Genomic DNA, 13,073 nt, shown 5'->3' on the forward strand with positions numbered 1-13,073 from the left:
CCTATTCATGCCTTCCTCCCACACCAAATAAGCCCTGTGTGAAGGAAAAGGCCACCAAAAGTTATATAGAACCATTTTTAAATAAGAGCTCACCATGAGGCCTCAGAAGTTCTTTAAAAACTAGATATCAAAAACAGAGCATAGAGCCGTTCAGCTGTCTGGTTGGAATCCAAAACATATCAGTGGTTGCAGCCATCTTTCACTGTTTTTGTGCTATCTTAAATGATTTGGTGGTCTTAATCTATTTCCTACTGAATGGATGTCCAAATCAACAAAACCTATCCTTGCATTAGGTGTCACATGAGTGGCCGTGGGAGGCAGTGTATTGGGTTGACATTAATCCTGAACTTTTCTCAGCCCTTACGGTGGGGGGCCCTTCAAGTCAGTGTTGAGGCATAACGGGGAAGCTTACAAGGTTACTATCTATACTGTACCAGTTCAGTGGCTAAACAGAACTTGGAATACATCAATTTTGAGGCTTTTGCATGTTTACAAAGGATAGCACCTATCATTGAATGGGAAAGGAAGATAAAAGGAGCAATCAAATGAGAAGCTTAGGCACAGCATAAGATCTGTGTGGGATGAAAGGAAGTTGAGGACAGAAATATTAAGTCCTTAAAAAGAGAAGTATTAAATTTTGGCTGGATTACTGCTTTCAGCACTAAATGCATTTTAAAATATAGTCATTTTATAATTAAAAGAGACTGTCATTGAAATAATTGTACCTCACAGTATTTCTAAAATCAGCCATTCAACAGAGGAGAGAGAGAAAGGCAGGAAAAGGGATGGAGCTACTTTAGAACCCCATGTGCTTTACCAGTTGCTTGATGTGGATGGAGTCTATGTCTGCTGCAGGGGAATCTGTTGTTGTGCCACCACGCATAACCTGGAGCTTTAGCTCAATTTCTCAACAAACCTGAAGGACGAGAGAAACAGGCACTCACAGGTATAAACAAGACAATATCAACTTTCTGACAATCTAGTTTCAAAGGGAATCCTTGTGTGTTGCAGAGAATAATCTTACTGGTATTACAGTAACATCCTGGCATATTTCAAATAGCAGTCTTTTGAATAGCTAAATGACAACTCTTTACATATAGTAAATACTTAGTTTATCAAGGCATTGTTCCCATTTTCTAGAAATAGTGGAGATGGAAGTAAAATAGCTTTTTTAATTGCATCAATAAATGCTACTCTGTACACATTTTTGGCCTCAACGTTCTTTTATTTGGATATTGAAAAGCCTGTGTTTAAAACATTAAAAATAAAGTTTAAACAAAAAAAGAAAAGGTTGATGTTTACCATTGAAGTTGGAATGATGTATGTACACAATAACATAACATTTAAGGGCAAAAAAAAAACTCTTAAGCCTTTAATACATTGAAAATAAACAAGGATAGTAGAAAAAATATTGAAATACACTCACAGTTCATGCAATGTCTTCAGTACCTTTCCATGTGAAAAATCATATTACGTACTCAAAAAGCTATATCAGCACTACGCTTATCTGCACACATAGCTTCAGTCTGTCAACTAAGGGCTTGTCTACACTTGAAACACTACAGCAGCACAGCTGCGGCGCTTCAGTGTAGACAATATACCTATGCTGACAGGAGAGGTTCTCCCACTGGTGTAGGTAATCCATCTCTCTACAGGCAGTAGCTAGGTTGATGAAATAATTTTTCTGTCAACCTAGTGCTGTCTACACTGGAGGTTAGGTTGGCTTAGCCATGTCGCTCAGGAGTCTGGATTTTTCATATCTCTGAGCGATGTAGCTATGTTGACCAGGCCTGTAACACTGCATTCTTCTTCCCATCCTGCAACAATCAATCTTAAATTTAAATTCACTGTGTTTTTGTCTGTTAACAGCATCGTTTATAAAGCTGTTGGGCCAGCTCATGGCTTCTCATACATCTCCCAGCGCTGCGGAACTGAACTCCCCAGGATCCTTGCTTTCTGCTGAGTTCACACTGCCCTGAAACTTGAGTTCCTAGTATTGATGTCCCTTGCTGTCCTGCAGAGCATAGGCTCTCTGCAGGCTTATTGAATGTCTGTCTGAGGGACCCAATGAAACATTACACTCTGATCAAAATTTCAAATCAGGGAAAGTTAATAACTTATAACAAACAATTTAACCAATTTCAGATCTTACAGAAAAGCTATCCTTTGTCTTTAGAGTAAACTTGGCAATTTTCCTAACAAGCTATAGGTGAATTAAAATTGGGGTTTATGATGCAATCCTGGTTGTAACCTTAACTATGGATTCATGTCTGTGGTACCATAATAGTCTTTCTTGGACTATTAAAAATATTGTATTACTTTGTCCATATTATTGAGAAAGATATGTGGTAGTATTGTACTATGTGCATCTTTTATCCGCCTGTTTTTTTTTTTTTAAATTTAATATGATGCGGGTCCTTTCCTGTGCTGAAGACTTTACTCACCAGGTTCAGTTTACTTAGAGAAACTTCCTTACCTGTAGCAGTTAATGAAGAAATTTTAAGAAATTAAAAATGAAGACTGATAGGCTGTCATGTACATTGAATGGGGAGGCTTATGATGAATGGGGAAGATTACATTGAATCACAACCCTAAAATTAATGTCTCTTAAAATTTAATTTCCTATTTATATGGTAGGCTTCATAAAGCTATAGTATTGTAAGAGCTCTGAACACCAGTAAATATTGATTGTTTGGCTGCTTGATAATTACCAAGTAATTAAACCCTCCGAAAGGGGTCTATTATGTAATCTTGAAGACAACGTTAATTTTAATGGCATGAACACCTCAATAACTAAATTATGATTAAGCATAGGTTATTAAGGGATAGTTTTTGTTTTTACCATGGTGTTAAGGATATTTTTGTATGCTAAGTACTGTAAGACATTCAAAAAGTGCATAAGACTTAACTCTTAAACGTGATGGTTTGTACACATTCAAGCTTTGAAGTCTTTGCAGGGTTTCAGGATTTTGGCCAACTGTTGACATTGTGCAGGATTGTTGAATGACTGTTAACTGAAACCTAGCAGATAAGGATGGAAAACTATTTTTCTAGGTCAGAGGGTAACTTTAGCTTTGTTCATTCTCAGTATACGTGCTCAATTTAATATCCCCTTATCTTCAGTCTTTTCTTCTCTTTTTCCAGATGGCTTGTTATAGCAGTTGGTATAATCCGAGCATATCTGACTAAGGGTAGCTACCATAGTCTTTACTACTCAATAGAAAAGCCCTTGAAATTCTTCCAAACTGGAGCTCTGCTTGAGGTAGGTGTAGATTTTTTTTTTTTAATTAAATGTTGCTGACAACTACGTGAGTGTTAGGTGAGACAAAGTGACAAGCCATTGTTAAACATCACTTCATTTTGAATTATCTAATAATAATTAGCACTGTTTATTTTCAGTGCGCTTTACAAATATTAATGAAATAAGTCTCATGCCTTTGTGAGATAGGTTTTTATCCCTATTTTACAGATGGGTTAACGATAAAGTAACAGAACTTGCTCTGCTCTACAAAGATGGACAGCATCAAAGCTGAAATTTTATGCCCAGTATTTTTCTGAAAAACTAGATGTTGACACTTGAAAACTGCAGCAAGTAGTGGGAATTTTGAAAGATTACCAGTTATTGTACTGTTAGTGGATACTGTTCTGATAAAGCTAACTGTTTTAAAAATGATTAAACATAAAGTGTCTCTATTGATTTGAATTTTCTTTTTGTTCTAGATTCTACATTGTGCATTTGGTAAGCTTGGAATTGAATTTTCTGTTTCTCATGGAAAAAATGCTGTTTTGATTTTATTTAAAACAATCATCATTTAGTTTGTTACTGATATTATGGAGTAAATTCCCAGTTTCATTCTTGCATAGCTTCCCTGGCTTCTGTATAAATGTAGTAGAATTAATTTCAGTTGTCTCTTACTAAATTATTATTTGGTAAATGTTAATTCTAGTTGACAAAGAACTTTAGAGAAATCTTAATTTTAAATGTTTTAAAATGTGGCCAAACTAAAAGTAAATAATACAAAGAGAGATAATCACTTAATGAACACTTATATAGCCTTTCATTGTCAGTGAATCTTGAAGTGCTTTATAAATGCAGTACAGAACATTGCAGTCATTTCCTTAATTTACCCATCTTTATGATTCTTTGTATCACCCTTTCTTTCCCAAAAAATCCTCCTTTATCTAGGAAGCTAAAATATCAGATGACTGTGAGCGTAATTGTAATCCTTGACTTCTAGTACATGATCCAAAACAGAGTGAAGACACACTATCTTTTTAGAATGTATCTAGACTTTTTTGGAGTTTTCTGGTATTTAGCTACAATTGTTTATCTCTGAACTGGGAGGTAAATTCCAATAGAATATAAAACTCCATGTATTTTAGATCCGATTTGACCCAATGTTCTGTTGTTATAGTGGCACAGGACTGTCACTATAGGGAAAGGTTACGTCAATACATCTGTTTAAAAGGTGGAGCTTTCTAAGTCCTCTAAAACTGACATGCTTAATTGGATTTCTTTGAAATTTGGTGCATTTCAGGAGAATGCCACATAGGGTTAGACAGCCAAATCTGGAGTAAGTTGACCAAGGGGTTCCAAAGATGTAACCTCTCCCCAAAAATAGCACTATTTAAAAAAGCTTCTAAGTGGGCTTTTTTTGCCCAGAGCTAGAGCTCAAACTATTGATGTTATGTGGGTCAAAATTGTGTCAATCTGTCAAGTTTTACCCAAAGTAGTATATGGCACCCACTAAATCTTTGGGGGACCCAAATTAAGAACAGTATTTAGGAAAATCTTTTATTATTTTTTTTCTTCACACTATGCATTCACCCACACAGAAAACCTGGTAGAGTGTTTTCATTCCTGCCATTTTATATGCTTTAAATTCAACTCTCATAAGTGTTGCAAAATCCTAACAATTCCCCAGATTGCTTTGAAATTCAACGTGCCACGTGGGAGCGCGGGGTAAGGTTAGTAGTCCAAAACCTGGTTCCTTCTGCTGCTTTGTACTGTTAAAGTGAGAGGTACTGATGACTGAATGAATCACAGACCTCTCAATGGCTATGAACACACACTTCAATTAACATATCTAAGAATAAATTATTCCCACGCCTCCATCCAAGGGTATTAAACTGATAAGAACAGATACAATTTAGATAATGCTTTCCCAGCCAAGACGCCGCAGTGACGCTGCTGCACCTTCCTGAGAGATGGTAGCTAGATCAATGGAAGAATTCTTCCATTGGCCTATCATTATCTACACCGGGGGTTAAGTCAGTATAGCTGCACCTCAGAGGTGTGGATTTTTCACCCCCATGAGAGAGACAGCTGTACCAAAGTAAATTCTTAGGGTAGACGCAGCCTAAGGCAAAAAGAATCTTGGACTGAATGGCTGGAGATTGCTGCAATTTGTGAGTAACGGGTGGCATTTCATTTTGGCGAGAATATAATCAAAGTATTTGGGGGGGAAATTAGACATGTGAATGCTTAGTGGGAGGGGAGAGGTATTTGCGGGGGAGGAATGAGGAGAAAGAGGAAGAGGAGTTTGAGGTTGCAGCAAGGGGAGTAGGGTAATGGGGATGGGTGATAGAGGATGTGAGAAAGTTTGGGGACTCAGATGAAGGAGGCATGGCATTCCCTGCTCTGCCAGTGCAACCCAGCCTTCCATGCACCTTGCACCCCACATCTGACACTACACCCCATTCCCTGCACTCCCAGCTCTGCCAGTATACCCCAAGTATGTTAACAAACACGTTATCTCTGGAGACACAAAAGTGTTTGAGAACTGCAAAACTAAACATCTCTGATGGTATCTTCTAGACTGAGCACTGAGTCCCATTGGGTAGCTAGAAAGATTAACCCAGGAGTCAGCAACCTTTCAGAAGTGATGTGCCGAGTCTTATTCACTGTAAGGTTTTGCGTGCCAGTAATACATTTTTAATGTTTTTAGAAGGTCTTTCTATAAGTCTATAACAGGGGTCGGCAACCTTTCAGAAGTGGTGTGCCGAATCTTCATTTATTCACTCTAATTTAAGGTTTCATGTGCCAGCAATACATTTTAATGTTTTTAGAAGGTCTCTTTCTATACGTCTATAATATATAACTAAACTATTGTTGTATGTAAGGTAAATGAGGTTTTTTAAAAATGTTTAAGAAGCTTCATTTAAAATTAAATTAAAATGCAGAGCCCCCCCAGACTGGTGGTCAGGACCTTGGCACTGTAAGTGCCACTGAAAATCATCTCGCGTGCCGCCTTTGGCACACATGCCATAGGTTGCCTATCCCTGGATTAACCTAAATAATCTATACAGAAGCTCCTGGAGCCCCATAAGATTGGGTCCCTAATCCATGAACTATTGGAACTCGTTTACAAATTTTTTTCTTAAACATTACATGAATATGTTGTCTCATACTATAGAATTAGAATTTATAATCCCTATTCCATGATGAGATATCTTTGAGCTATAATGTATCTTAATTAAAACTATCTTTACATAGTTTTCCTCAATAAGTGTTTTATCAAAAAACAATTTCAATATCAATTTTTAAAAAATTGATTTTTATTCAATGAAAAGTGCATTACTATGTCTACATTTCCATGATTTTCTTGTTTATTTTGCATGCCCTGTCTGTGATTTTAAATAAAAAAATACCCATGACAAATCACTTAGCCTTAGTGTCCCACAGTCCATAGAATATCAGGGTTGGAAGAGACCAATCCCCAGACAGATTTTTACTGCAGTTCCCTAAATGGTTCCCTCAAGGATTGAACTCACAACCTTGGGTTTAGCAGGCTAATGCTCAAACCACTGAGCTATGTCTCCCCTCAGTTATATGTTCCTATGAGTTGATGTCAATATTGCATTTTCTCATATTAGCCTTGAGGACATCCCTGTAGCACTTTTTCTGCCCTTCTCTAGTGAATTTGCCTTGGCTGAATTGAGAGTAGACAAGTTTTGTTTTGGCAGTCTGGAATCAGGCATCCAGACAACATGGCATGCCCAGCAATGTTGATGATAAATAATCATAGTTTCCATGCTTGTAATATTGGCTTGGGAGAGGACATTATATTAGTGTGTCTATTGTCCCATTTGATTCAGAGAATCTTATGCATACAGCATTGATGATACTACTTCAGTACCTTAAGATGTCTCCTGTCTGTTGTCCACATTTCAGTCCCACACAGTAGGGTGGTATCACAACAGCTTTATGAGTTTTGTTTTGGTTCTGATGTTGCAATCTTCAAACAGCCTCTTTCTCAGATGACCATAGCTTGGCTTGCACATTTGCACTGGATTTCTTCATCAACGTCCGCGGTCTATGAGAGGTGACCTGGCCTCCAAGTTATGAGAAGTGAACAACATTCACTAGAAAGTTACCATAGATCTATATTGCTGGGGCTGGGAATTGTGCTCCAGGAGCTTGCTGATGGAGGACCTTTGTTTTCTGGGTGTTAAGTGTCAGTCCCGTTTTCTGATATGCTTCAGCAAAGATATTCATAATCACCTGAAGATCTGTTTCCGGGTGAACACACACTATGGCGTTGTTAGCATACTGAAGCTTGACGACTGAAAATCTGTTTCCGGGTGAATACACACTATGGCGTCGTTAGCATACTGAAGCTCGACGACTGAAGTTGGCAATGTTTTGATTCTGGATAGGAAGCGGCCAAGGTTGAACCAGGTTGCCATCCTTTCGGTAGATTATCTGCACTCTGACTAGAATCTTATCAGTGGTCAAATATAGAGCATTGCAGCAAGGAAGATGGAGAAGAGCTTCAGGGCAATGAGACAGCCCTGCTTGATGCCTGTCTTAACCCTAAAGGAGCCATAGTAGGTCCATTAGAGAAGATCACCACTTGCATGTCATTGTGAAGGAGATGAAAAGTGGTGACAAATTTTGGTGAACATCCATACTTCAGAAGGATTTTCCACAATGCTTCCATATTAGTGGAGTCAAAGGGTACGTCCAGACTACCCGCTGAATCGGCGGGTAGCAATCGATTTTGCGGGGATCGATATATCGCGTCTCATCTAGATAAGATACTTCGACTTCAGCTACGGTATTCCCGTAGCTGAAGTTGCGTATCCTACCTCGACTCTGCCCCCCAGTGTGGACCAGGCCAAAGGCTTTGTCTGGTTGATGAACGCCAAGTATAGTGCTTGGTGGTGTTCTCTACATTTTTTCTGCAGCTGGCGACCAGTGAAGATCATGTCAATAATGCCTCTGGATGGTCTAAACTCACACTGAGATTCAGAAAGAAAGTCTTTGGCAAATGGAAGATGATGATTCAGGAGAAGTCTTGTGAGGACCTTTCCTACAGCTGCTACCAGAGAAATTCCTCTATAATTTCCACAGTCAGATTTATTTCCTTTCTTGAAAATTGTCAGAGTCATAGCATTTCTAAGTTCATTTGGGATTTTCTCATGGTTCCATATTTTGAGAACAAAAGTGTGTAGCTGTAAGGTGAGTTCCTTTCTCTCTTGCTTGTAAATTTCTGCAGTGATTCCATCAACTCCAGATGCCTTTTTGTTCTTCATCTGCTTACTAGCTCTGCACACTTCTTCCAGGATTGGAGGTATTCCAAGTTCACCTCTGATCAGATATTGTGGGATGAAGGTGAAGAAACTGTCAACCGCAGAGTCACTATTGAGGAAATCTTCGGAGTGTTCCTTCCAGTGTGATTGATGGCTTCAGTTTCTTTGAAGAACTCCCTTCCATCCTTAGATCTCAGGAGGTTGCCCTCCAAATGCATAGGCCATAAATGGTTTTAATGGCATTAAGGAAGCCACACATATCATGGGTTTCTGTTCTTTATGTCACGAATCTTTCAGACCTGTGCCTTTGCTTGTTGATGAGCTGGCTTCTTTTGCACAGAGTTGATGTTCTGGCAGACACAAAAGTTGTTGTTTGTGATCAGTCAAGTGTTGTATCTTCCTATCATTATCATCAAATCAGTCCTGGTGTTTCTTGTCAGAGAACTCTAGTGTGTCTTCGCAGACATTGAGGATGCTGGATTTGGGGGAAACCCTGCTGACACATTCCGGTTGTCTCTTTAGATTTGTCAGTTTTTTGCTGAGGCATTGGCAGAAGAGGTCCCGCTTTCTTGGATCTTTGAGTGTCTTTATACTGATTTTCTGTCTGCATCGTTTCATTGAAGCTGTTTAGGGGCTAGTCTGCTGGTCATGATCGAGCAGATGAGGTGATGATCAGTCCAGCAGTCGTCGCTTCTAGTCATGGCATGAGTAATGCAGATGTCTGCAGTCCCAGGCCTGGACAATGACATAGGCAATCAAATGCCAGTGCTTGGATTGTGGATGTTTTGATGTCCTGCATTTGTTTTACTGGCAGAACAAGGTGTTAGTGATAACAAGTTCATGTTCTGCACATTTGGTAAAGGAGGAGGATGCCGTTTGAAGTGATCTTTCCTACACCTTCCTAGCCAAGTCCCATCTGACTCTGTCATTAAAGTTGCCAAGAAGGATGAACCAATCTGTCACTGATACACCAAAGAAGACTTGATCAAGGCTGGTGTAGAATTCTTCTTTGGCATCATCATTGGCATCAAGTGTTGGGGCATACACACTAATAACACTAGCCTGTTGGTTCACTGCAAGTTTCAATCAAAGAGACATAAGGCATAGAGAGAGAGCTTGTTAAGTTGGTTGACAAGTTCAGTTTTGATGTCAAATCCAGCTGTGAGTTCGACATTTTTTCTTCAGGTTTTCCTTTCCAAAAGAAGGTACATTAACTCCCTTGTTCCTTAAGCTCCCCGTCTCCTGCTCATTGAGTCTTGCTCAGGGCAGTGATATTGATGATGTATTGCATAATTTCTTGGGCCACAATTGTGGTAAGATGCTCTGGACAATCAGTATTAGGTTGGTCCATGAGAGTCTTGACATTCCAGGTCCCAAATTAGATGAAATGACTTTGCTGATTTCAACCACTACAAGATGATTCCTCTGGATGTGGTAATGCAGACTGGAGGTGTGATGCAAGCTATGTTTGGGGCACCTTTTCTATTCCCTTCCCCATGTAGGGTGAACAGAGCAAATCCTAAAAAGGACTGCTCCGTTAAAGTTGCCGAAAACACACTCCTGCCTCATCTGAGTTCTTAACAACCATCTTGTAACTGCAGCTTCCATGCCAGTTTATGACTAGGAGCTCCCAGACATCACAATCTTGTTCCCATTGCCATTAGCTGGTCTCTGAAGGACTGAGGTATGTGCTGGTAGGCGGTGGTTCCACAAAAGATGTCTGCATGGATTCTTTTAATGTGAAGGAACCGTTGCACACCAGTTTCTACACAGATTCTTGACGGGACAAGATCTTAATCCAATAGCAAGGAGACCAGGACAACTGGAGATGTACTGCTCCACTGCAGCTATTGAGGATACTAGTGTCGACCTCTGCCTGATCAGTCATTACAGGTCTTACTCCCAAAAGATTGAGGGCTAGACAGGTTTATCATAATGATGGCCTGAATTCGCCATGTCACAGCACCGTTGGAGAGCACATGTGGCTTTCCAAAAAGGACAACATTGTCTCCAACACATTCTGGTGGTGCTGCTGCTGCTTGGTCCGCGACTGCTTATTTGTCAGAGCTACCTCTGCTTATTTTGCAGCTAACATTCACTGTAGGTTGTTGTTCTAAGATCCACCACTTTTGAACATGCTGGGTAACAGTGCAGCTCTGCAACCAGCCAATTATCACAACATACTTCAATATGCACATACACTGGCCCTTGACACTATAAGAATCAGGAGGGTCAAGATTCTGGTATAGACTCACACCTAACCAACTCCCCATAAAGAATACCACACGTACAATTTAAGAACTACTATAATCTTTTACAACTGCCTTTCCCTGAGGGTATGTCTACATTTGAGCTTGGAGGTGCAAAAAATTATATATAAAAACAGTGTAGCCAGGGTAGCATAGATGGTAGCTTGGGATAGTGTCCAAGGATGTACCAAGAGGGTCGAGGTGGGTTTGTACTCATAAAGGTAGCTTGAGGAGAGCTAGCACGGATACATCTGAGTGAGCTGGGAATCACACTTTCTAGCTCAAATGTAGACATACCATACAGAATACACTTAACCATCATTAAAAACTGCTTATTGTCCACTTCACTGCTGACAATATCCTTTGTAATAAATCCCTATGGCCTGCTACTGATGTAACGTACACAGTCTGCAAGGAAATGATGCCTACTGCATCCTGAAGAGACATATGCACCTCTTCCCTTTCATCACACTCATCAAAGGGTGCAAAACAGCAATCTCCTTGTATCAGTCTCAGCTGTCACACCTCAAAGTAATCCACAGATCTCACAAACACCTCAGAGTTAAATACTGCCTTCACCATTCAGTACATCTACACCTGACACTGACCACACTCATGCATGCAGATGAAAAATGCTTAGACTGTTATATTCCTAGCTCACTACTGACAATACTTTTTTCTAATAAACCCCCCATGCATATTGTATCCTGAATGTATACATGCAGCTCTTACCTGTGCTAACGCACTGGAGGATGCAAAACATAGATTTCCTCATATAATCATAGCTCTGTCACCTCAAGGTAATCCACCCATGTATCACAAACACATCTTTACCGCATGGGTCCAACTACTGCCTCCATCATTTAGTGTAGGCACACCTAACACATCCCTGGCACTTGGAGTCTATCCAAATAATTCCCATTGTCTACTGCAAGCTTAGGGGAGCAGATGGAAGGTGATGTTAGCAACCTTCCTTCTTTTTGTCCTTTAATAGTGTTAAGTGGAATCCTGTGGGTGAGAGTGAGTGGGTTGTAAAAGGATGTGAAGAGCTTATAAATGTCAGCAACTCTGTGGTTGGCAAAGCAAAAGTATGTGTGTTAGTGGGGCATACTAGGGCATTGCTGAAAGAGGGTAGTGTTAATTTTGCATTTCCTAGTTTTCAGAAGTTTGAGTTTTGCTCAACTCACTGTTCTGCAAGGGGACACCACCACCAAGCAACCTTAACTCTTCATTAACTTAGTTTTTTTGGTCATTGAATGTGGAGATGTATTTTAGAATTGGGCAAGGCAAAGTCACTATTTATTCCAGATCTTACCAATAATAATCTTGCTTTCTTCAGTGGGACTAATTGGGTGAGTAAGGATTACTCAGGTGAACAAGGGTTGCAAGTTCAGACCCTAGCATATTGTCTGTTCTGTACACAGTGTGACAAAGCTCTAATCTTGTATTGGTGGGTCTCGCACTTCCAGGTGGATTCAGTGGCCTCACAAGCTTGCTAAGCCCCTCAGTGTGACCTCCCTTTCTCAGTATAGCAGCAAAGGTCACAGCTTATTGAGCTCTTTCATCACAGGCCAGTATGGGAGGTGGGAAGGTGGAATACCCATAGTGTCTGTTGCTCCTTAGAGCTCAGTAGGCACAGTTCAGCCTCCTGTCTGGACCTAAGTCTGCTTCCCCTCTCAAGGGGATCTCTGCCTTAACTGACCCTTTGCCAGTTAATTGGAGTCAGGTGCCTGCATTAGCCCAATGACCTTAACTTTTAATTGGTGTCAGGTGACCTTGATTGGCCTGGAGTAGCCTTTGTTTGACTACCCAGGGAACAGGGACCTGCTCATCCTGAGGTTGATATATTTGCCTTCCACTACTCTTTTATAGCATTCTGGTCTGAGTCCATCACAACAGATAATAACGTGCCTATACACAGACTATAACTTGCCTAATAGAAACTGTAAACTCTATATCAGTAGTCTGGATTTCAGTGCATAAGTGCTAGTAGAATGCTTCAGTGTGTCCAGAAGACCTACAAACCCCCATGGACCTATAAACCCCCACTTCACATGATGGCAAGAAGGGCATTTTTGCAATTGATTAATCTTTGTGCTGAAATGTTGCTACTTCAGTATTCTTATGTGTTACTCATACGGGCACTGATTCTGCAAATACTGTACTTAAGCACCTGCTTAATTTCATGCCCTATGACTATTTCTAGGGAACTGCTCACGGTGTGTGTAGTTTAATATTTGTAAATCTTTGCAGAATCAAGGCCACAGTGTGAAGAAGCCCACTTACGCT

The 13,073-nt window shown here is 40.1% G+C and overlaps 1 protein-coding gene across 2 annotated transcripts in view; it reads left to right on the plus strand.

Annotated features, from left to right (window-relative positions):
* The window catches only part of HACD2 (3-hydroxyacyl-CoA dehydratase 2), a 42,562-nt gene that overhangs the window by 4,374 nt on the left and 25,115 nt on the right, over positions 1-13,073 (plus strand). For both annotated transcript variants that reach the window (XM_039494802.1, XM_039494803.1), the window contains 2 exons: positions 3,145-3,262; positions 3,721-3,739. In XM_039494802.1, coding sequence (XP_039350736.1) covers positions 3,145-3,262; positions 3,721-3,739 — 137 coding nt within the window. The remainder of the gene's footprint in view (positions 1-3,144; positions 3,263-3,720; positions 3,740-13,073) is intronic.

This window comes from Mauremys reevesii, linkage group 11, assembly GCF_016161935.1.
Source record: "Mauremys reevesii isolate NIE-2019 linkage group 11, ASM1616193v1, whole genome shotgun sequence".
NCBI classification, from domain to species: domain Eukaryota; kingdom Metazoa; phylum Chordata; order Testudines; family Geoemydidae; genus Mauremys; species Mauremys reevesii.